This window comes from Salmo trutta, chromosome 32 (genome assembly GCF_901001165.1).
Source record: "Salmo trutta chromosome 32, fSalTru1.1, whole genome shotgun sequence".
Classification (NCBI taxonomy): Eukaryota; Metazoa; Chordata; class Actinopteri; order Salmoniformes; family Salmonidae; genus Salmo; species Salmo trutta.
This window is the reverse complement of record NC_042988.1, coordinates 14,278,683-14,301,726: the sequence shown is the minus strand read 5'-3', so window position 1 is coordinate 14,301,726 and position 23,044 is coordinate 14,278,683. Positions and strand designations below refer to the sequence as shown.

General features: G+C 42.7%; 1 protein-coding gene across 3 annotated transcripts; it reads right to left on the bottom strand.

Annotated features, from left to right (window-relative positions):
* Window positions 1-6,898: 6,898 nt before the first annotated feature.
* LOC115171161 (MICAL-like protein 2) lies at window positions 6,899-22,283 on the bottom strand. 3 transcript variants are annotated; one of them, XM_029727713.1, is made up of 18 exons: window positions 21,930-22,283; window positions 20,973-21,021; window positions 17,220-17,361; window positions 16,658-16,833; window positions 12,993-13,126; window positions 12,404-12,910; window positions 12,138-12,295; window positions 11,706-11,781; window positions 11,044-11,243; window positions 10,827-10,922; window positions 10,657-10,719; window positions 10,420-10,484; window positions 10,129-10,246; window positions 8,923-9,025; window positions 8,761-8,834; window positions 8,517-8,631; window positions 8,314-8,360; window positions 6,899-8,215 (listed from the first exon to the last, which is right to left on the bottom strand). In XM_029727713.1, the coding sequence occupies exons 1-18, from the start codon at window positions 22,070-22,072 to the stop codon at window positions 8,115-8,117; spliced, it is 2,367 nt and encodes a 788-aa protein (XP_029583573.1). In that variant the 5' UTR covers window positions 22,073-22,283; the 3' UTR covers window positions 6,899-8,114. The 3 variants fall into 3 exon arrangements, with proteins under 3 accessions (XP_029583573.1, XP_029583574.1, XP_029583575.1); XM_029727714.1 differs by having other exon boundaries at window positions 8,929-9,025; XM_029727715.1 differs by lacking the exon at window positions 21,930-22,283 and having other exon boundaries at window positions 17,220-17,345; window positions 20,973-21,014.
* Window positions 22,284-23,044: the final 761 nt, after the last annotated feature.

Genomic DNA, 23,044 nt, shown 5'->3' with positions numbered 1-23,044 from the left:
TGCAACGCGTGTACCAAGATGTGTTAAAATACGAGTATCTGTGACTAACTTGTGCCAGACCACGCCCACGTGAATGTTTATTGGTCAGTAACGGCCATGTTTGACATACTAGGCTGGAAAATTGTGGGTTGAGAGACCTTGGTCCATAGAGGCCAGATATCAAGTTTAGTGCAGATCGGTCATTCCCTGCCAGAAGAGTAGCGTTGTTTTTCAATAAAATTCTAAATGCTGTAAAATCCATCATGGCAGACTTTATGGGTCCTTGAGGCAAATTTGTTTGTGAGGAGAGGGACCTGTATACCAAATTTCAATCGCTTGTTATAGTGCCACCATTTTGCCAATTGGCATGGCATGAGAGGGTGTGGCCCATGGGCCTTTACCATCATGTCAAGTTGGGCTGTCCTAGGCCTTACCATCTCACAGGAATTGGCATGTTATTTTCCTTGGTGGAAGAACCCAGAATAATAATAAACAGCAACAAATATAATAGGGTTGCACCAGCTTAGTTGCTGTAAGGTTCAGTGCAGAAAAATGACCCAAAAACCGTCATTAATATAGCAGCAGTGTTAGTGGTTGATGGGTGTGTGAATGGTGATGTGAGAGTGTGCGCGCAAGTGTGTCAGTGTAGGTGAGTGTGACATGTGGGTAAAGACCAGAGAGTGTGAATTAGAGTCAGTGCAGATAGTCTTTGGCTGAGGGTGGGCATTCATTGTCAGCTGTTCAAGAGTCTTATTGCTTGGGATAGAAGCCATCTCGGAGTCTGTTGGTTCGAGACCCGATGCTAAGGTATCGCCTGCCAGAGGGTAGCAGAGAGAACAGTCCATGGCTGGGGTGGCTGGAGTCTGTAAATGTTTCGGGCCATCCTCTGACACCGCCTTCCTGTGTTAGGTTGTTACAGTGGGTTCATTTAGTGGGTTGGAGTGAGCTGTGGGGCATAATCTGTCTTGGAATGTGTTCCCCCTGTGCTATAATTATTACAAAAATTGAAAGGCCCATTGCAGTTAATTTAACAGTGAGAAGTTAGCTTAATGAAAGTAGCTGATGCAGTTATTAAAACAGCTGTACCTCTTGATTGGTTATTTCTGTTCTGATTTCACATTTGAATAGCATGGAAACAGACCAAGATTTGATACCCTCTAAGTTTGTCTAAGTTAAGAGAAAATGTAGTTGATGTGGTTACTAAAACAGCTGTATAATTTGATTGGTAGAAGATAGCTGTTCCGATTTCAGATTTGACTAGCAGAGAACTAAGATATCATATGCTTTAAGTTTTTGACAAAGTTGTTGGGAAAGTGGTCAAAAGAAACATTGTTAACAGTAAATAAAAGGTTGGAAGTCATGGGAGTTAACAATGGGAGCTTTAGAATGTTGAAGAAGTCCAATTAAAGTGGATTAAGTCTTTTTAGGAGGACAAAAATCTTATTTTACAAGAAACCTATTCCAGACCAGTCTGCACGTTTAAAGTTTGAATGGAGTTTAAAACGGTGTAAGAGGAGCAGCGTTCCAAATAATTAAGTCAGAATTAAGTTGTACATTATTTAAAGTGGGACTGCTGTCGCAAGTTCCATTAATAAGAGCTGACATGTAACATGTTAGGCCTTGGCTAATTACTGCCCTAGGTTAAGTATAGCCCGGGGGCTAAGACTGCACTGCACTGCACTCAACCTTACAGCGCATAATACGGTGTTGTAGTGTGAGGGAGAGTCAACAGCTTCTTCTAATTGGCCCAAAGCAGGCTCTTTCATGCATATCCTCAACATGTTAGATAACTGAAAGCGTACAATAACCATACAACATAGTTTGGGTTTAATGCTCCAAAGTCATGCTAAAGTGTACCAGCATCAGACGGCTGGTAAAAAGCCATGTGAAGAGGCTCAACTAAAGCCAAACATTCATCATGGCTTTTACCCTATCAAAGTCTAATCTGTCGGGGATTTCACGTGTGTTAACACAGCTACAAACGCAGAGAGCAAACACTTCGACAACAGTGCATAAATGTCTTGATATATTAAACAACCAGACAATAAACAACCTATTCAATTCCAGGGATTTGCATGAGAAATGGGAGTATTAGTGAACACAGACATCCTCAACATCTACTTTCAGAAGAAGACTGACTTCAAACATTATCCTGTGAGTGAGAGGAAAGGAGAAGAGCCAAGCCCGACAGAGAGAGCCATATCTGTGCTCACAATACCATAGATTAGAACAGTGTCACCACAGATCTGCAATAAGCTAATTTCTTAATTAGCTGACCCAATTCGATAAGCTTCTTTTAGCATATTAACAAGACCTACGTAACACAGAGCTGCGATTCGTACCGACTGGGTTTATTTACGGGGTTACAATTATGAGGGTGAAATACAAAACGTTATGGTTAATAATGCTCCTTTCATGAAAGTTCTGTAAAATTACATGTGTGATCATGTAAAACATTTCCAGTCCATCACATATTCATGATTAGAATGCTTAGACTACTTGATATGCACAGCTACTTTACGTCCGCTATGCGTCAGTGTCGGTGTGTTCCTGTTGAAACAATTAAGTTGAATCTGGGAATGATTTCACTGCACTCGCAATAATTCTGGACAATGGAGCATGAGGGTTAAACATAAAAATAATTTTCTTATTAGGTTGAAATGGATTCATTTACATTTTCTCCTCGCATACTTTACATATACTGTATGATCTCTTGCACAGCGCAGGGAGGTCTGGGTAAAAGAGCACTATTTGTATAGGATGAACTCATCTATATGCTAATTCATTGGCATGTAGACCTGCTTCATTTCTCTGATTCATTCCTGTTTACCTATTAGCTGTTATAGATGCAAAAGGAAATTGGAATATTAAAAACCAAAAAGCTGAGGGCTACAAAGCATTAGCAGTACATCACCTGTTATTATAGTCGTATTAGGGTGCCACTGTTGGCCTTTGTTTAAGCTGCAGCCAAGAGCCAGGCTCCAAGTGAGGTTTCGTAAATAAAATGAGCCATCCCTTTAGTTAAGTGGGACCTGGTGCACCTGACAAACCATAATGAGGTTTCAAATGTACCTAAGCCGAGACAATGTCATATGGAAACGGGACCAAAGCCTGTCTTAATATGTAGCTAAGGTTTCATTTCAGGGGGGCAGTCAAACTTAGTGTCTCAAAGCAACTTTGTTACACGTGCTTAGAACTACTGTGCAAGTTGAATACAACTACCTTTACTGAAACGCCACATGGCAACACCAACGTGGGCTTATATGGGAGATGACAGATCATATTACAACCAGAGCCTAAATGCTAATGTAATTTCACATGAACTGGGCTTAAAGAGATCCAATCGACCATTCGCTGATACCCACTTCCGTTGTGTTTAAGAGGATGACAACCTCCCTCTTATTGTCTAAGTAATTCACCAAAATTGCCACTTACAGCCGCTCAGAGTCGTACGTTTCATCTCGGAGCTTCCTCTGGTCTTTGCTACTCATCCCATTCCGACTTCCTTCCGAAAACGCCACCACTTCATTAACCTTGCCAGGCGAGAGATAAGACAGGCATTGCATCAAAGCAGTCTGCCCACAGAGAGAACAGAGCCCAGTCTCTCCACTACACAGCAGCCTTCACACACCCAAGCAGACACTCCACATACTTATGCGAAACTCAGAAGGAGCTTGTGTTCTAAACTGTCTGTCACTCATAGGCTGTCTGAGAAACGAACTACTATATATCTGTTATGTTTTAAACAGTACTGAGTGAGAAGTGTGTTTTTTGAAAGCAAGGTTAGCTTCCCGCAATGCACTGTCCACAATTGGAGCACTGTCCAGAACACATCCAGGAGTCTGAAGGAAACATATTGTACCATACTGTAAAGAGTGCTCAGTTACACAGAAACACTGTCGATGTTGCATTGACCTCTGACCTTAGAGGCATGGACATGAAAGGAATGCTTGATGGAAAAGGCAGTGGAAAATAACTATTACCAAAATAAAGTAATTGCCTCTGACAGCAATAATTACTGTAGCAACATATTACAAATATTTACTAAAATAATTTACAAGACTTCTATTTCTACTACACGTTTGTTTTACTTAATCCCTCTGCCCACAATTTCTGAAAAAAATAAAGGGTAGAAAATTATTTTCCTTTGGAGGAAACTGCAAATCCCTGTCTGGATTCTGTTAAAAGGCTTAAAATGTCACTAAATGCCAAGGCTGAGACTCCTGCTAACATGTAGGTCTTTAAGACAAGATGTTAAAGCGTTGAAAGTTACCTGAAATTGATGAGGTTAATATTCTTATCGCAAACTGAGGGGTTCTGTGAAAGTGGATATTGAAAAAAGGTAGACGGCGCCGTAACCCTTCATATTAGAGGGTATCAAACAGGACTTATGCAGTGTAAACAGCAATTACTCATTGAATTGTTTATCATAGTCTTTAGATACTGGAATACAACAGCATAATTCAAAGAAATTAAATATCATGGAGAAGACATCACTATCTTCATAATATTACACCAACCAAACTGTTCTTGCATAGCAGACTGGAATTCAACATTAAAATCACTTAAAACATCCCTTTATGGAACATCTGAAATGTCAAATATGTCCACAGACGCATCTCACTTATGATTAGCACACTTTCTGATATCAAAAGGACCAAAGGCCAAATTCTGTTCCTAGGTTTCTTTGGAGACCATCCTCTCTGGGTTTTCAGCCAAATGTGAATCACAGGTAAAATACAGTGAAGTCCATCATCCACCAAGCCAGCACATAGGCTGAGGAGAGTGAGACATTCTGGCATCTATTAAGACTTACGTTATGTATATTGTGTTGGGAGGGGAATTTTACTGATCCACAAAACCAGCAGGAAAAGGATAAGTGTGAGAGTTTTATAAGACCCTGTGGTAAAGCAACTGCATTGCAGAATCTCTGTTAAGTTAAAAGTTGCTCTGGCGTTGAGCAGAAAGTCAGGCAGAATCCTGCATGCCCACTGATAACATGGTTGGATTAGGGATGTTTAAGGGAAGTGAAAATTATTCATTTGAGATGGATGAAAGCTGCACTTGTCAAGTCTACCAGTCATGTACTTTATATATTTAATTTCCACTAGCCAGCACGCATAATTTCTCCTCAATGCAAATTTCTACACTGAAATTGTGAGCATTTTTACCTCGGCTCGCTCAAAACGTTCTGACACAAAAAAAAGTATTGTCTAAAAAATGAATTCTCCATTGAAGTCAAGCAGTGAACAAAACAATGCGATTCGGTTTGCCATATTGAGAATCTAATTTTACACATGCATTTACAATTTAATGACTACACAAACTTTCATTTGAAAGTATGCTTTAAGATGAAATGAATGTGATGCGGGTTAGACCCTGGTTTTAGCACATCTAATGACAACTTTTAGCACATGCTCAACTGTGTAGTGTGTCAGTCCACTAAAAGGGTTGCAACTACTGTATGATAAGTCATAAAGTCTTTCCCTTTCACTTCGTGTTGGTCTTACAGCCTAGCAACTCATAGAACATGTCTGTCTCTCTGTACAAATATTATGATCTCTCTGATGAGAATTAAGTCTCCAGCCTGGATGGCCAATAAATTAGAGGCACGCTTCTCGTTTACTCAGAGCTAATGAGCCTGATAAAATTACCTCGAGGATCATAATTACAGGCTAGTGGCAGAGACTCTGGCACTCTGAGTACAACGCGCACACACATTTTACACAGAGGGGTTTTTAACCCATAGGCCCTCAAATACTTACTGATGCCTTGTTACTATAGCAATTATGGCTAAAACTATCAAATATAAATTACACTATAGATGGGTAGTGTACTTGATAGTAAAACATGCAATACAATGTACTTATAGGCCATAATATATCTCGATCCTCCACATTGAGAATTACTGGTAAGAATAACTGTCTGTAGAGTATGGCACAAGTCTGTTTAAAAAAAAACATTTTAATTAATTGAATGGAAAACCCATAACAAGTCAGTATAACATGTGAACTTTGTCAGAGCCAGTACAACACATTATTGCCACCCTTTCATAAAGATGAACCACTCCATCAGTAATGGCATATTGTGATGGACAGCGCGGACACAAGAGCTCACCTCAGAGGATTTCTTTTCAGCACATTCACAGGACGAATTGTTTTACTTATGAATATTAATGTCCCTCTAATTTGAGGCCGTTGTTAATGCTTGTCGCTAGGAGCCTGGCAAATCAGGTCCCATTCCTGTTAAAACCATGTATTAGACACCCCCCTGACACTAAGCCCTCGCCTTTGATTCTTAATTGCAGAAGCGCAAGCATTTGCAGTAGATGGGGCGCAAAGCTTTAATTAACTCGATCACACGTATTCTGTCTCGACTGTCACCCACATCACGCATGGTGTACTGCACCAATATCATCCCCAGTTTCTCTCAGCTAGAAAGATGCTGTTCCAAGTTCATGATCACAATTTCATTCATCTTCAATTGGGGATATGTCGTTTATAAGTAGCTGCAAATATATTGACGTGAACAAATCATCTTGATGCCGTCCCTAAAACCCACATTAAATGCAGAAAAGTATGTAGCTTTGAACGATTACTTCTGAGTTTTGATATTTAAGTAGTGTCCCGGCATAGCTGGTCCAGAACCAAAACACATTGGATGAAGACTGTGGTCTGTACGGTAAAAATCAGGCTGTAACTTTGTGCTTCTATGAGATAGAACACAAGGATCGGTTAAGATTTTCATTAGGAACTGAACAGTCTCACATGTGAAGAAATCAATTGAACATACATCCCCTACAGTTGAAGGAACATGTTAATTGAAACTAAAATATCATGGCTGATAATTGCTTAAAGTAAAGGCCAACAGTTAAATTATATCTAACTTTAAGTTCTTGTAGGAGTGCTTTCAAAAGAAAGGATGTTCAAATTATTTATTGGACAGCAAACTCATTTCAATTAAAAATTTAAATACACATTATGTACACATTCATTTAATATTCCTTCCAATTTTTTCAAGTCACGAGACATTGGGACCTGTGCATACCTCAAACAGCATTTTCACAGATGACTCCAAATGCCAACAACGTTTACTTAAAACACTGCAATAATGCACCAGGCATTTAAAAAAAAATGCTTCAGTAGATACATTAGTATAGAATTATGTTTAATTAAACCAGGTTTAAGATTAAAAGCTCAATACAACCACTAGTCTATAAGCCTTCTCCTGTGCATAAGCTACTGCTCTACGTAAGCTTTCACAATGTTATTGCATCAGCAGAGTTGGAACTTTTTGCAGCATTTATAAAATTAGCAAAGAAATTAACTGTCTACTGTGGCGAACTGGATTCAGGTTCCTGCCTGGTTCCTATAAAGTAAAACCATGGTGCCACCTACAGCACGACAGGAGAAATACAGCCTTTAAAATGTGGCAATGTAGAACACGCTGCTCACCACTTCATTGGTCTACAGACGGATTCCACTCAAAATGTTACTGTTTGGAAGCATAATAAAATACACATACTGGAGCTAAAAACATCACTCATAAAGGCACTCTTCTTTTGATATTAACAACTTAATCACAGTGATATGGATTCTCCTTCACCATTATCCGGTGCAACAATACCAGTTACATCATTTTGCATTTGATTCACTAACAGTGACTGTTGAACACCTCTTCACAACAATCCCAACCTAGATGTGTGGGAAAATAAACAAACAAAGTTAAGCAAACCATACGCTAAATTGTGATCTTAGATATACACCACAACTCACAAGCGACAAAAATAGCACATTATGATCAGTCAAGTGTCATGAGACCCAGCTCAAGAACAACTGAACACCAAATGAAGAGTGAAAGCCTGGAGTCTTCTCAAACTAAAAGCATTTCTAAACAAACCTTTGCGACAAAACACCAACTTGATCTGATAAGTAGCTGAAAAAAAAATTGGTCTTTGACCTTCAGATCTTTCAGGATGAGCAACATACAATCTTGTTACTTACTAGCGCAACTACAATACCGCCATGAACACAAGTTGATGTACACACTATCACTTGAAAATATAAACGCAATTTAAAACCAATCCAGACACATGTGAAACACACACACCCCCCCCCCAGAGCAGGGTAGAACAATCAAAACACAGTCCCCTGATCACTCACGGTGACCTTTTTACTACTTTTTCGTCTGAACAGCATTTTGAAGGACTTCCTCTTGATTTTGGATTTTTTAAGTCCTGTCCACCAGAACAAAGAGAGAAAATGACATTAAGCAAGGAACAGCCCAGGGTTTAAAGACATGGGCATTTTAAATCAACCACTTTAAAATACTCACCAAGAGTCTGCATCATTTCATTCAACTGCTGATCCTCTTCATCTTCCCTAAAATAGAGAACATGTTTAGGTTTTTCAAGTTACACATCCAGCTTGACCGCTTGAGACAATTGCAGATATTGAAATGCTCCTCACATTTAAAAAGAAAATAGGTCACAACTCACATCAAATTGTACGAGCAATAAAGTTGCGCTATTTCCCTACCTGAGCCTGTCTTCATCCAGTCCTTCTACAATGGCGTTTCTACCGTTCACAATCTCCATCAACCTCTCCATCAGCCTGTTCTCTCGCCGATGCTCCTCTGTAGACTTCAGATGATCTGTGATACCAGGGATAAGAAGACCTGTGTTAGACATAGGAGCACTACACTACAACATGGTAGCTGCTGATCTGTTAGGGGGATGTAAAGGGAACAGTTGAGGTACTGTGTGAACATTGTGCCTCCTACCTGGTTTCTCCAACAGTCTGCGCAGCTCACCCTCCACTCCAGGCTGCTGCTCCTCCAGGTCTTGAGTCTTAGCTCTGACAAATGCAATAAGTGATTTTTAAGCCATTGTAAATCCGAAAGTGCATATACATTTGGCTAACATTTAACTTGACAAGTACTCACACGTACACAAGCTCTGACTCCCTCCTAATATACGTCTGCTTCTTTCGGATCAGGTTGAACCAGTCAACCATCAGAGGGTCCATCAAAATGTCCCCCTCACCCTCTGCAAAAGGCCAGTGTCAAGGAAGTTCATTGGCAATACATAAAATAAATGACATTTGTGCAAGAGTTATGAACAAAATGAATCAGTGTCCCAGTCCAACATGCACATTGAGCCTTCATCAGTGCCTAAGGGCTGTGGGTATACAAACACCAGCCACAACCAATAGTAAACTGGCCTGGGACAGAGAGGAGAGAGTCCCATTAACTCCCCCTGGCTCCTATCAGGACAGACAGGTGCATGTAAGGAGTAAAGCAGTGAACCAGATAATAATATTAATATAACTGTGCCCAGACGGTGACCTTGAGCAGAGCAATCAGGCCCCCCTACTGCTCCTGCTCTGTCCACAGCCACAACCAGTCTCTGGGGCTGGTCAGCTCTTCACCACCACCTCTATCACTCAAGGGAGATGGATAATATCACAGAGGGAGAAGGTGCCCTCATGTGGGCAGTGCCTGCCTCTCGCCTCATTGGGCTGTAGAGGAGGGAAATGGAACCCGTTTGCCAGTCACACCTCTCCCCTCCAGGCTGTGTGGGTTTGGATTCCTGTGTAAAGTCCCAGGTGGGCTGCAGGGATATCATGCTCACCATCAGAGCACAACTCAAAACTGAGAATAGTGGAGGGACTGGGCAATTTCAATTGAAGTACATTAATAAATATTTAATCATAAAGGCTGGTCTATTTGGAAGTTTACTTGGAAATAAACTTTGATAGAGGGGGAGAATCTCAATCGCATACTCTCCCCTTCTCAAAACCCATTGGAGGTGAAGGTCAGAGGGGAGGGGCTTCTGGCTTTCTCATCCAATGGGTTGAGGAGCAGGCAATTAGATTCTCCCATGATATCCTTCAAAATCCTGTCCTAAAAAAAAAGACCCAGTTAAGTTTGAAACATGGTCTGTCTTCTTTAACATAACTGTGTGCAGAATCACTTGTCCTTTAAGTCCTTCAAAAGCTAGACCAGTCCCAAACCAATAACTTCACTAAAATGTCGACGCGAGAAAGTGTATGCAGAGGACCTCTCTCCCACTTGCTTTGGCAATCGCTATTTGTCAACCTCAAAGGAGGGACGGACACTGGGAGTAAAGGGAAGTTCACTGGAAAGTACCTTCCTCACAGCTGCGAAGCCTCTTCTCCATCTCCACTCCCTTCCTCTCCAAGTCACCCAGACAGTCTTCAATCTCACGCAGCTCCTTCACTATCTGGTCCATGGGGATGTGATGGGACTTACATTGAACAAAACAAAGAAAAACCCATGGTGTCACCACCAATTGCTAATCCTGGGTAATTATTTAACTGACATGAAAATATTACATATTTTCATATAGGATAGTTAATTCCTCTGGTAAGCTCTAGTAACATGCTACTTTTTATGTATGAGACATAACTGACAACTTACCGAGGGTGACCTCATTTCAGACTGGGAGGTGTTTGTGTGTGACAAATACTTTCCATTTTTGGAGCCTAGGAGGTAGATAAAATAGGATTATTACATATTTAATGGCTGACAATCAGGGAGCCATTGTCACAAGACTTAACTTGTGATAATAAACAAGCTAGGACATAACAAAAGAAAGATTAAAACATCAATGGTCAAGACAATGTCTGGTAATAGAAAGTGAAGGCCCAGTCTAACCTGTGGAGCCCTGGCAAAGCTGTTTAGGAGACATAGGGGGAGAATAATTGCCATCCGTTGAGCCTAAAAAAGAAAAAGAAAAAATGTAAGTAACCGATTAATAAACTGCAATATAGAGACTCCAAATACATTGTTGCGATGCAATCACTGAATGGAGTTCTTGTCTTTACCCAATCCAGCAGAGCTGTGATGAGGCTTATTTGGAGTGGGAACCCTGTGCCAGACAGGAACCAGGGGAGGAGTAGAATAATTCCCATTTTTAGTACCTAGAAGGTGAAGTGTGAAATAATTAAAAATCCCAACAAGTCAGTGAAAATGTTTAATCAATAATTTATGAGACACTAATCACTACTCTGCCAAGTATAGAGGATAATAAAAAGCATGTACCCAAGCCTCCAGAGCCGCAATGGGGCTGCTTGGGAGACGGAGCTCTGTGAGACACCGGGACAGGTGGAGGAGGGTTGAAGGCTGCTGGGGGAATCAGAGGAGAGGTAGAACGGATGTTGACGATGATACTAGTAGCGAAAGACTTCGAGATGGCTTCAGGTTGCTCAACAATGATCGCTTGGTCCTCAGAGTCAGAGGTCCTGGAGAAAGAGGGTGCATGTAAGGAGCAGGAAAATATTGGACTTTCCCATGAAAGCAACCATTTTGGATTGAACATACAGTAAGTACAAAGAACATTCAGCCTCACCTTACATATTTAGAAATAATGGAGATGAGAAAACAGTGGAGGGGGTCATCATGGGGATTTAGTTAGTGTTGCACTAGGGTTCATTTCAGCCATAGCACTCCTTGGGACTTGTGAGGATGGGGGAGGAGAGTGGCTGCAATTTAAGCCAGTCAGCCATAACAGAGCAGGGCGAGGCAGGATGAATCCGCAGGCTGGAGGAGTGGATACATGAGATGCCCAACTGGTTAGCTCTCCAGATCAAACATATGATTGAATCTCTCACCCGGGTGACAATATCTGCCTTCTCTGTGTGGATGTACAAGATTAGAAAGAAAATGGTTGATTAATAGATAACTGATGAGGAGTCCAGACTTACTTCAGTCCTGGTCCATTTTTAACAGGCTTGAGCTTTGATCGCCAGTTAACAGGAGCCTCTGCACGGTCTGCATTTACTGCCAACGAGAAATACATTTTGAAAGGAGTGTATGATTCAAGCTCATTATCAAATTCTACAATTCAATTTAGTGTTAAAAAAAAAAAATTAAAAAAAGAGGGCTAAACAAGCTGGGATGACCAAATAAATTATGGCTGTTAGTGAAGACTGCTAATGCACTAGCAGCTCATCTAATTTTCATGCTCTTAAATAGACTTTTGTTAAACTGTATGGAATGCTGTTCGCGGCTACACCCTCGTATTAACAAGGTAATTGAAAGCGTTACAGCTTTTGAAGTTTCCCTTATGACCCATTGTAAAAACATGATCGTGATAAAAAAAGTTGTTAAAATGTAGTGGAATTGAAAAAGCTTGCCTTTGGTGGAGGAGGATACAGTTGTTGGTCGGGCGCTGACTTTGTTGACGGTGTTAGGCAATTCCTTACTGCTGGTGAAGAGTTGTCCTGCTGTGCCTGGCCCACATTTAGCCTGCTTCCAGCTGGAGAGGTCAGCTGAGCTTAGCACGTCTTCAAACCTGGGAAGCAATACTATCACCATTAGGTTTGGAAATGTACATTTAGCATTAGCTGACATTCACAAAATGAGATGAAGTGTGCACACTTGACTAAAAGCCTTTTCTCACCTCCTTTCTGCTGGTTGGATAACAAAGTATCTGGTGTTATTGTTATTGCAGTTCGCCTCAACTAGTTTCTTGGTAATGACAGTCCTGGCTCGGTTCTTCTCTTCCTCAGGACTCAGAGGCACCGTCGGCAGTCCTGAGGGCTTCTGGCTGCTGGAGGGGCTCTCTGGGGCTGAGGTAGATGACTGGAAGAACCTCTGCCGTGCTGCCTGGGTTCTCTGGGCTGAGCTGGTCCGTGGTTGGGGAGCTGGGGTGGTGGTCTCCACAGGCTTCAAGACCAGCTTGATTGGGGTGGAAGGCACAGAGGTGGGGCGGGAGACAGACTGGACTCTGCTGGTATCACTTTTGGATTCAATGTTGCCGCTTGGGCATCCGGTCTGGATGACAACCCCAGAGGGAGGCTTGTTGTAGCCATTCTTGGTGTTCTGGTGGTCACTACAGATGAAGCAACCTGGCTCCTTCCCTGGTTTATAGGCCCCAGCCAGGAGGACGTTGGAGCATTCACTGCACCTGGTGAAAAGTGCAACATAAAAGGTGTCAACACGTTTTAAACATAATGGAGCTGCTGTCTGTGTTTAAAGTGGACATTTACTTGAAGCAGCTCCTGTGGTAAAGCTTCCCCTCGATGAAGTGCCGTTGGACCAGATGAACGTGGCATTTGCACACAACACATTTACTGCTGAGAGTGCCTGTCTTATTGGAGCTCTCCACCAAAACTTCAGTCTTCTGTGGAGGGGAGAGAGAGAAAAAAAAAAGTGTTTGTCATGGAAACTCAGTGAGGATGTTTATTTTCAGCAAAAATATGTCATGTTCATACAAATATTTACATAAGATTCAACAGACAAACTGAACAAGTTCCACAGACATGTGACTAACAAATTAAATAATGTGTCCCTGAACAAAGGAAGGGTCAAAATCAAAAGTAACAGTCAGTATCTGGTGTGGCCCCCAGCTGCATTAAGTACTGCAGTGCATCTCCTCCTCATGGACTGCACCAGATTTGCCAGTTCTTGCTGTGAGATGTTACCCCACTCTTCTTCCACCAAGGCACCTGCAAGTTCCCGGACATTCCTGGGGGGGGGGGGGGGGGGGGAATGGCTCTAGCCCTCAACCTCCGATCCAACAGGTCACAGGCGAGATCCGGGTTCTTCGCTGGCCATGACATCACACAGAACAAGCAGTATGGCTGGTGGCATTGTGATGCTGGAGGGTCATGTAAAAATGAGCCTACAGGAAGGGTACCACATGAGGGAGGTGGATGTTTTCCCTGTAACGCACAGCATTGAGATATGACAAGCTCAGTCTGATGATGCTGTGACACACCGCCCCAGACCATGACGGACCCTCCACCTCCAAATCGATCCCGATCCAGAGTACAGGTCTCGGTGTAACACTAATTCCTTCGACGATAAATGCGAACCCGACCATCACCCCTGGTGAGACAAAACCGCAACTCGTCAGTGAAGAGCACTTTTTGCCAGTCCTGTCTGGTCCAGCGACAGTGGGTTTGTGCCCATAGGCGACGTTGTTGACGGTGATGTCTGGTGAGGACCTGCCTTGCAACAGGCCTACAAGCCCTCAGTCCAGCCTCTCAGCCTGTTGCGGACAGTCTGAGCACTGATGGAGGGATTGTGCGTTCCTGGTGTAACTCGGGCAGTTGTTGCCATCCTGCACCTGTCCCGCAGGTGTGATGTTCAGATGTACTGATATTGTTACACATGGTCTGCCACTGTGAGGATGATCAGCTGTCTGTCCTGTCTCCCTGTAGTGCCGTCTTAGGTGTCTCACAGTACGGACATGGCAATTTATTGCCCTGGCCACATCTGCAGTTCTCATGCCTCCTTGCAGCATGCCTAAGGCACGTACACGCAGATGAGCAGGGACCCTGGGCATCTTTCTTTTGGTGTTTTTCCAGAGTCAGTAGAAAGGCCTCTTTAGTGTCCTAAGTTTTCATAACTTTGACCTTAATTGCCTTCCGTCTGTGAGCTGTTAGTGTCTTAACAACCATTCCACAGGTGCATGTTCATTAATTGTTTATGTTTCATTGAACAAGCATGGGAAAAAAAGTTAAAACCCTTTACAATGAATATCTGTGAAGTCATCTTTGAAAGACAGGGTCCTGAAAAAGGGACGTTTCTTTTTTTGCTTGGGTTTAGATACACTACATGACCAAAAGTATGTGGACACCTGCTCATCAAACATCTCATTCCAAAATCACGGGCATTAATTTGGAGTTGGTCACCCCTTTACTGCTATAACAGCCTCCACTCTTCTGGGAAGGCTTTCCACTACGTGTTGGAACACTGCTGCAGGAACTTGCTTCCATTCAGCCACAACAGCATTTGTGAGTTCGGGCACTGACCTTGGGCGATGAGGCCTGGCTCCCAGTCGGCGTTGCAATTCATCCCAAAGGTGTTCGATGGAGTTAAGGTCAGGGGTCTGTGCAGGCCAGTCAAGTTCTTCTACACTGAGCTTGACAAACCAGCGTTAAGATTTCCCTTCAGTGGAAGTAAGGGGCCTAGCCCAAACCATGAAAAACAGCCCCAGACCATTATTTCTCCACTAAACCTTAGTTGGCACTACGCATTGGGGCAGGTAGCGTTCCTGGCCAAACTCAGACTCATCCGTCAGACTTCCAAATGGTGATGCGTAATTCAGGAAAACAACTTCACTCAACGTCAACAAATCATGGACTTCAGAAAACAGAGGGAGCAGCCCCCTATCTACATTGATGGGACAGTAGTGGAGAGGGTGGAGAGTTTTAAGTTCCTCGACGTACACATCACGGACAAACTGAAATGGTCCACCCACACAGACAGCGTGGTGAAGAAGGCGCAGCAGCGCCTCTTCAACCTCAGGAGGCTGAAGAAATTCGGCTTGTCACCAAAAACACAAACTTTTACAGATGCACAATCGAGAGCATCCTGTCGGGCTGTATCACCGCCTGGTACGGCAACTGCTCCGCCCACAACCGTAAGGCTCTCCAGAGGGAAGTGAGGTCTGCACAACGCATCACCGGGGGCAAACTACCTGCCCTCCAGGACACCTACACCACCTGATGTCACAGGAAGGCCAAAAAGATCATCAAGGACAACAACCACCCGAGCCACTGCCTGTTCACCCCGCTATAATCCAGAAGGCGAGGTCAGTACAGGTGCATCAAAGCTTGGACCGAGAGACTGAAAAACAGCTTCTAAGAGCCATCATCAACATCGAGTGGCTGCTGCCAACATACGGACTCAAATCTCTAGCCACTAATAATTTAAAAATTGGATGTAACAAATTTATCACTAGTCACTTTAAACAATGCCACTTTATATAATGTTTACATATCCTACATTACTCATCTCATATGTATATAATGTACTCTACCATCTACTGCATCTTGTCTATGCCGTTTTCAGCCATCGCTCATATGTATCTATTCATTCCTTTACACTTGTGTAGTGTGTGAAAATCGTCTGTCCTCTGTTGCAACGCTCACGACGGAGTTCCAAACTGCCTCTGGAAGCAACGTCAGCACAATAACTGTTTGTCAGGCACTTCATGAAATGAGTTTACATGGCCGAGCAGCCACGCACAAGCTTAAGATCGCAATGCCAAGCGTTGGCTAGAGTGGTGTAATGCTCACCGCCATTGGACTCTGGAGCAGTGGAAATGCGTTCTCTGGAGTGACGAATCAAAATCAAATCAAATTTTTATTGGTCACATACACATGGTTAGCAGATGTTAATGCGAGTGAAGTGAAATGCTTGTGCTTCTAGTTCTGACCATGTAGTAATATCAAAAAAATTTCACAACTACCTAATACACAGCACTCGGCGGTCCTGTTCTGTGAGCTTGTGTGGCTGACCACATCACAGCTGAGCCGTTGTTGCTCCTAGACGTTTCCACTTCACAATAATAGCACTTACAGTTGACTGGGGCAGCTCTAGCAGGGCAGGCATTTTATGAACTGACTTGTTGGAAAGGCGGCATCCTATGACTGTGCCACATTGAAAGTCACCGTGCTCTGCAGTAAGGCCATTCCACTGCCAATGTTTGTCTACGGAGATTGCATGGCTGTGTGCTTGAATTTATACACCTGTCAGCAACGGGTATGGATGAAATAGCCGAATCCACTTATTTGAAGGGGTGTCCACATACATTTGTATATATAGTGTACATTCAGTAGTTCACCAAAATGTATGCCTGTCAAACATCTGATAAAAATGTTTTTTTTTAAAGACATTAAAGAGCCATTTGTACTCCTCTAACCTGAACAGCAGCTCTGATTGCTTTGGGGGAGGTTTTCACCACGAGAGAGGGAGGTGGGCGATTCTCTATGGCCATTTTATACACCATGGTTTTGGCCACCACCGGGAGATTCTTCTTTCCACACGACTCCTCCTTGGAGCCCTCTGCTGGTCTTTTCACAGCAACCACCCCTCCAACTAGAAAAACAACATTGGCCATCAGAAATCAGAGGGTTGAGCCACAATACTCTCGTCTACGATACATGAACCAATAGCTCAGTAGAGATGCTTTGTGCATGTGAAACTGAAATAGTTTGGATATACACTATCTTATAAAACAATAACCATAAACAATTTGAAAAACAAAAACATTTGCCAAGTTTTAAATTTACTACTGATTGTAAGGACAGGCACATTACACTAAACGGGTTTGACGCAATGTTTTCACCCAATTTAACACAACATGACACCTGTGTACTTCAGTCACCTTAAGTAACACCTCACCAGGAAAGGAAACACTTATAGTGCAACATATAGGCTAGTGCACCAATGTAACAAAGCTGCCTCAAGTCAGACAGTCTTACTAGGGTTGCGTCCGTGGAAGTAGTTGTAGTACTGGGAGACATAGGTGAGGATGCTCAGTCGGTCTGGGATCCTCAGGGCCACCATATCCTCTGCATCCAGCAGAGCAGCGATCCCCAGCTTGTCCTCTGCAACCCGGAAAGCCTGAAGTTAAAATAAAACTTGTTTTATTAACCAACCCTAAAGCCATAGAGAGCCAAAAATTAGAGGGGTCAGGCGTATTGGAGTACCCCCTAGCAAGCAGAAAACATAACAGTTTGTAAAAATGTACAATGTTAGCTTTTTTTGAACATTTACTAAGCAGAGGTAATAAGGAAAAGTAGTACATAATTTGAAAAACACTTTCCCAATGTTCTTGAGGGTTTCTTAATATACAAAGCAACTACTTAATTTAACTGTAAACATAAGCCAGACAAAATGGTCTCATCAGAAAAAGAAAATCGTAAAGTCCAGCCAGCAGCTGTTTGTGGACCCATGCTGGGGAGGTCTGGACAGGGGGTGAATAATGAATAGCACATTTCCTGTGCACACTCAGCCCTGGGAACAAGGAGAGAGAGGGAGAACGGGGCATTGTTCAGGATCAACCTGGACGTGCTCATTAAAATGTTAAAGTACAGCCTTGCAGAACGGCATATCCGTTCACGTTGGAGCAGGAGGAGAAAGGCCAAACAATTTCTACATTTGAGATTCTCTGTATAACAGTAACGGAATTGGCCATTGTTTCTGTGCCGTAACGAAACAGAGTCTGGACAAGACAAATGCATATTTGTAGTCTGTAGTGACAGACACCCATCACAGAGAGAAATCTGAGAGACACACATGAAGGACTGGGACCTCCTTGTCATGAAATACAGAGGACTACTGTCAATGTGTATGGGATTACCTCAGACTAAAAAGAAGTAGCTACACAAAATGGGTGTTTGGACTCCATGGGGGAATTCCTTCCTAGTTGGTTGGTCAAATAGACTAGCGTTACTAAAACAGAGAAGAAAAATAATACACTGCTCAAAAAAAAATAAAGGGAACACTAAAATAACACATCCTAGATCTGAATGAATGAAATAATCTTATTAAATACTTTTTTCTTTACATAGTTGAATGTGCTGACAACAAAAATCACACAAAAATAATCAATGGAAATCCAATTTATCAACCCATGGAGGTCTGGATTTGGAGTCACACTCAAAATTAAAGTGGAAAACCACACTACAGGCTGATCCAACTTTGATGTAATGTCCTTAAAACAAGTCAAAATGAGGCTCAGTAGTGTGTGTGGCCTCCACGTGCCTGTATGACCTCCCTACAACGCCTGGGCATGCTCCTGATGAGGTGGCGGATGGTCTCCTGAGGGATCTCCTCCCAGACCTGGACTAAAGCATCCGCCAACTCCTGGACAGTCTGTGGTGCAACGTGGCGTTGGTGGATGGAGCGAGACATGATGTCCCAGATGTGCTCAATTGGATTCAGGTCTGGGGAACGGCAGGCCAGTCCATAGCATCAATGCCTTCCTCTTGCAGGAACTGCTGACACACTCCAGCCACATGAGGTCTAGCATTGTCTTGCATTAGGAGGAACCCAGGGCCAACCGCACCAGCATATGGTCTCACAAGGGGTCTGAGGATCTCATCTCGGTACCTAATGGCAGTCACGCTACCTCTGGCGAGCATATGGAGGGCTGTGCGGCCCCCAAAAGAAATGCCACCCCACACCATGACTGACCCACCGCCAAACCGGTCATGCTGGAGGATGTTGCAGGCAGCAGAACGTTCTCCACGGCATCTCCAGACTCTGTCATGTCTGTCACATGTGCTCAGTGTGAACCTGCTTTCATCTGTGAAGGGCACAGGGCGCCAGTGGCGAATTTGCCAATCTTGGTGTTCTCTGGCAAATGCCAAACGTCCTGCACGGTGTTGGGCTGTAAGCACAACCACCACCTGTGGACGTCGGGCCCTCATACCCCCCTCATGGAGTCTGTTTCTGACCGTTTGAGCAGACACATGCACATTTGTGGCCTGCTGGAGGTCATTTTGCAGGGCTCTGGCAGTGCTCCTCCTTGCACCAAGGCGGAGGTAGCGGTCCTGCTGCTGGGTTGTTGCCCTCCTATGGCCTCCTCCACGTCTCCTGATGTACTGGCCTGTCTCCTGGTAGCGCCTCCATGCTCTGGACACTACGCTGACAGACACAGCAAACCTTCTTGCCACAGCTCGCATTGATGTGCCATCCTGGATGAGCTGCACTACCTGAGCCACTTGTGTGGGTTGTTGACTCCGTCTCATGCTACCACTAGAGTGAAAGAACTGCCAGCATTCAAAAGTGACCAAAACATCAGCCAGGAAGCATAGGAACTGAGAAGTGGTCTGTGGTCACCACCTGCAGAACCACTCCTTCATTGGGGGTGTCTTGCTAATTGCCTATAATTTCCACCTGTTGTCTATTCCATTTGCACAACAGCATGTGAAATGTATTGTCAATCAGTGTTGCTTCCTAAGTAGACAGTTTGATTTCACAGAAGTGTGATTGACTTGGAGTTACATTGTGTTGTTTAAGTGTTCCCTTTATTTTTTTGAGCAGTATATATACACTCTTCTTTGTGGTTTAAAACACGTTCTTCTTAAGCAACCTCCCAAGCACTGTTGTCTCACCATACTGTCTAACATTTGTAAATGGACCTTTATCATGCAGATCAAGTGGTCCACGGATAACAGTAAGCCTCATTCATAATGAATAACCCAGGGAGCCTCTTCTGATACTCAGGTTCTTAACAGACCCTGTGGGGGAAATCGGCACGACTAGCAGCTAGTGTTTTGCAACAGATCCTGGAGTGCATAGAACACTATGAGGTCTGTAATCCTCAAAAACAGAGGAAACCAGCACAGAGAGAATGATAAAATTATGGACAAGTCCCAGCTGCGCTGCTGTTTGACTCATTCTTATCCCAACGGTCCTAACACACTTCCTGGTATGAAGGAAATGGGGGGTGGGGGGACAAAAGAGTTGGTCAAATAATTCCACAAAGAGTTAAAAATAAGTTAAATACAACCAAGTCAAACAATGTCTGATGATCTTCAGTTGTTAATAGTTAAGCCGGCATCTGTCGAAGTATCAATAGAAATGGGTAACTAGCCAAAGTCACTACCAAGTGAATTGTTTACAGTGTAAGACTTACTGACTTGACACGCTCTGTACAACTCGCAGATGACATTCTCCTCACAATAAAACAGCAACATGGGACAGACCTTGTATAGCACCCCTAGCAGAGATGGTTTCCCAAACTAGAGTTGGTATTTCAATAACCTTGCCTGGGACATGAAATCCTAGGAATACATATTGTCCAGTTATCAACTGGGAAAGACGTCCTGCATTTGGCCACTGCGTTTACATACTATGCATGCTACAGGCAATGGGTCACATTTATGGTGAGCCATCACATTCTCTTCATGAGTTGCATTTAACGTCACCCTTCAGAGCAAAACTTGTTTGCCCCAGTTCAATAGAAAGACTTCTGAGGTATATATATAAAAATAACCATGAATTGACTTGTGCACAATTCAAGTCCTTTGGAGATGTCGCTAATAAAAATAGGCCTGAATGTTACTAAGGACTTGATGCATTTCTAACAATGCAATGCAATCCCCTCAAACACAAACCAACTGACTTCCTGATAAGATGGCCAAACAGTTCAGTATGGTCATGTCAATGTACAACCTTTAATAACTGTGCTGATGTTACATGCATAAATAGACAGTAAATCTTACCAAGTTGTTGTTGTCAAAAACATCCTCTTTATTCAAGGAGTCGTAGTCTCTGAATATAGAACACAGGGAAATGAATAATTCACATTGTGGAGGTTGATCAAAGGTTATTCTCATGTGAATTTGGGTGACTAACGGCCCTGTTCAAGGAAAATAACCAGGTTTCTGGGATACATCAAAAATAATTTTCTAGTCCACTAGTACAGCAAGAAGTCTTGAGGGAATGGTTATGCTGCTTGGTTTCTTTCTGTTTCAACATGCCTAGATATATAGGTTAAATAAAACATTTAAAATTAATCAACCAAATGTTGCCATCCTCTGACTAAAAAGGACGCTGGAGAGGGAGGGGGATTCCCGCCACCATTGTTAGACAGGAAGCCACTGGGAATACTTCCCTTCAAAATAAATAGAACATGAGCGCAAACAGCGCTTTATTTCTATTGTATATGGTGTTCAAGGGATTACATTAGGCCTACCGTTACATGGGAACATCACTTTAAAAAAAATAATGATTTGAAGCTATAGCCTAAGCTACAAAATGTGTTTGCCAAGTAGAAGACAATTACAAAAACATTAACTGTTTGGTTATGATAAGGTACGTCGACAGTAGGTCAAGGTTTCCCAAACTCGGTAACGTTGCAAGTTTTGTTTTTTGCCCTAACATTACACAGCTGATTCAAATCAAATAACCAAGCTTTGATCATCTGAATCAGCTGTGTAGTGTTATGGCAACAACAAGAAGTGCACCGAGTTTGGGAAACGCCGAGGTCGGTTATTCATAATGAGTCAAAATATTACAAGTTTTAACTGTAACGTTAGCTTTTAACAGCGAAAGCCCATCGAAGTGTTTGGACGTATTGATTGTTTGCAGCTGCTAATGATTTGTTGCACCTGATTAACCACTACGTTGAACATCAATTCTTCACCCCAATCTATATTTTAAGTCATTATAATGCTTACATTAGATCCGGTCTGTACTTATGGATAAGCGCACAGAACGCCAATCCGTCCCTAAAAGAAGTTGTCATGTTGATGATAGCCACATCTCGGTACCCATTGCACTGAAGTTTGCACCACTGTTGAAGCGCCTTGATGGCAGCCATCCTTCCCGGAGCGCGTCCTGTCAAATAAATGACTTCCGAAGAAAAAAAAAAAATATATATACCAAAGAGAAGTATGCAACCAGTGGGTGTTATGTCTTATTTCAGGTGATGTGCAGGTAGTAGAAAGCAAAATACCGATTGCCAAGAAAGAAAAGCCAGTTCAAACTGTTCAGTGTTCAATCATCAGCTGATGCTCGCGACTGATACGCTACCATTGCATACCTCATGAAAAAGTATATTGGCGTGACGCAAGGGGGCGAGGCTTTGGTTCAGTAGCCTAATTAACGCTGTTAATTATCATTTTACACCGTGACATAATTGCACTTTTTAATAATCACAGCGTTGGCAATTAATCGGTCATTTTTTGTGTCTGTCCGGTTATCAAATATTCATTTGCATTATGTCCTGAATAGTCTATTTCAGAGAAGTAATCATTGGTATAAAATATATATATATATATATAATATCAATGTTTACACTATTGTTGAAGTCGGTGTGGTTTTAATATCAATAGTTTTCATGGACAAAATAGGCTATACGCCTACATCAACGCACTAATGAGCAGACATTAGTGTTGAAGCCTTAATGAGCAACTCAATTAGGCAATGAATACAAAGGATTCGGCTGAGCTCTTGTTAGCTCATTTGCATATGGGTCATTTGCATATGGGGCATTTTCATTCGAAAAACCAATGATACATATTTTAAGTTACATGTTGCAAACTCAGAAGAGGCTTAAAGTCTCCATTAAACGAATGAATCCAGACCCACTGACCCATTTTGGGTCACCAATGGTGGTTTCAAATTTGACCCAAATGAGATGGGCCCAAATGAAGATTGGCCAACAATCAAGAACAACTTGAGTGTGTCTGAAATTTGAGTATGACCCAACATAGGAGAAACTGACCCACCAAGAACTCGACAACCTCAACTAGATGCATAACCTACAAAGAGATTAGATGGACATTGATAT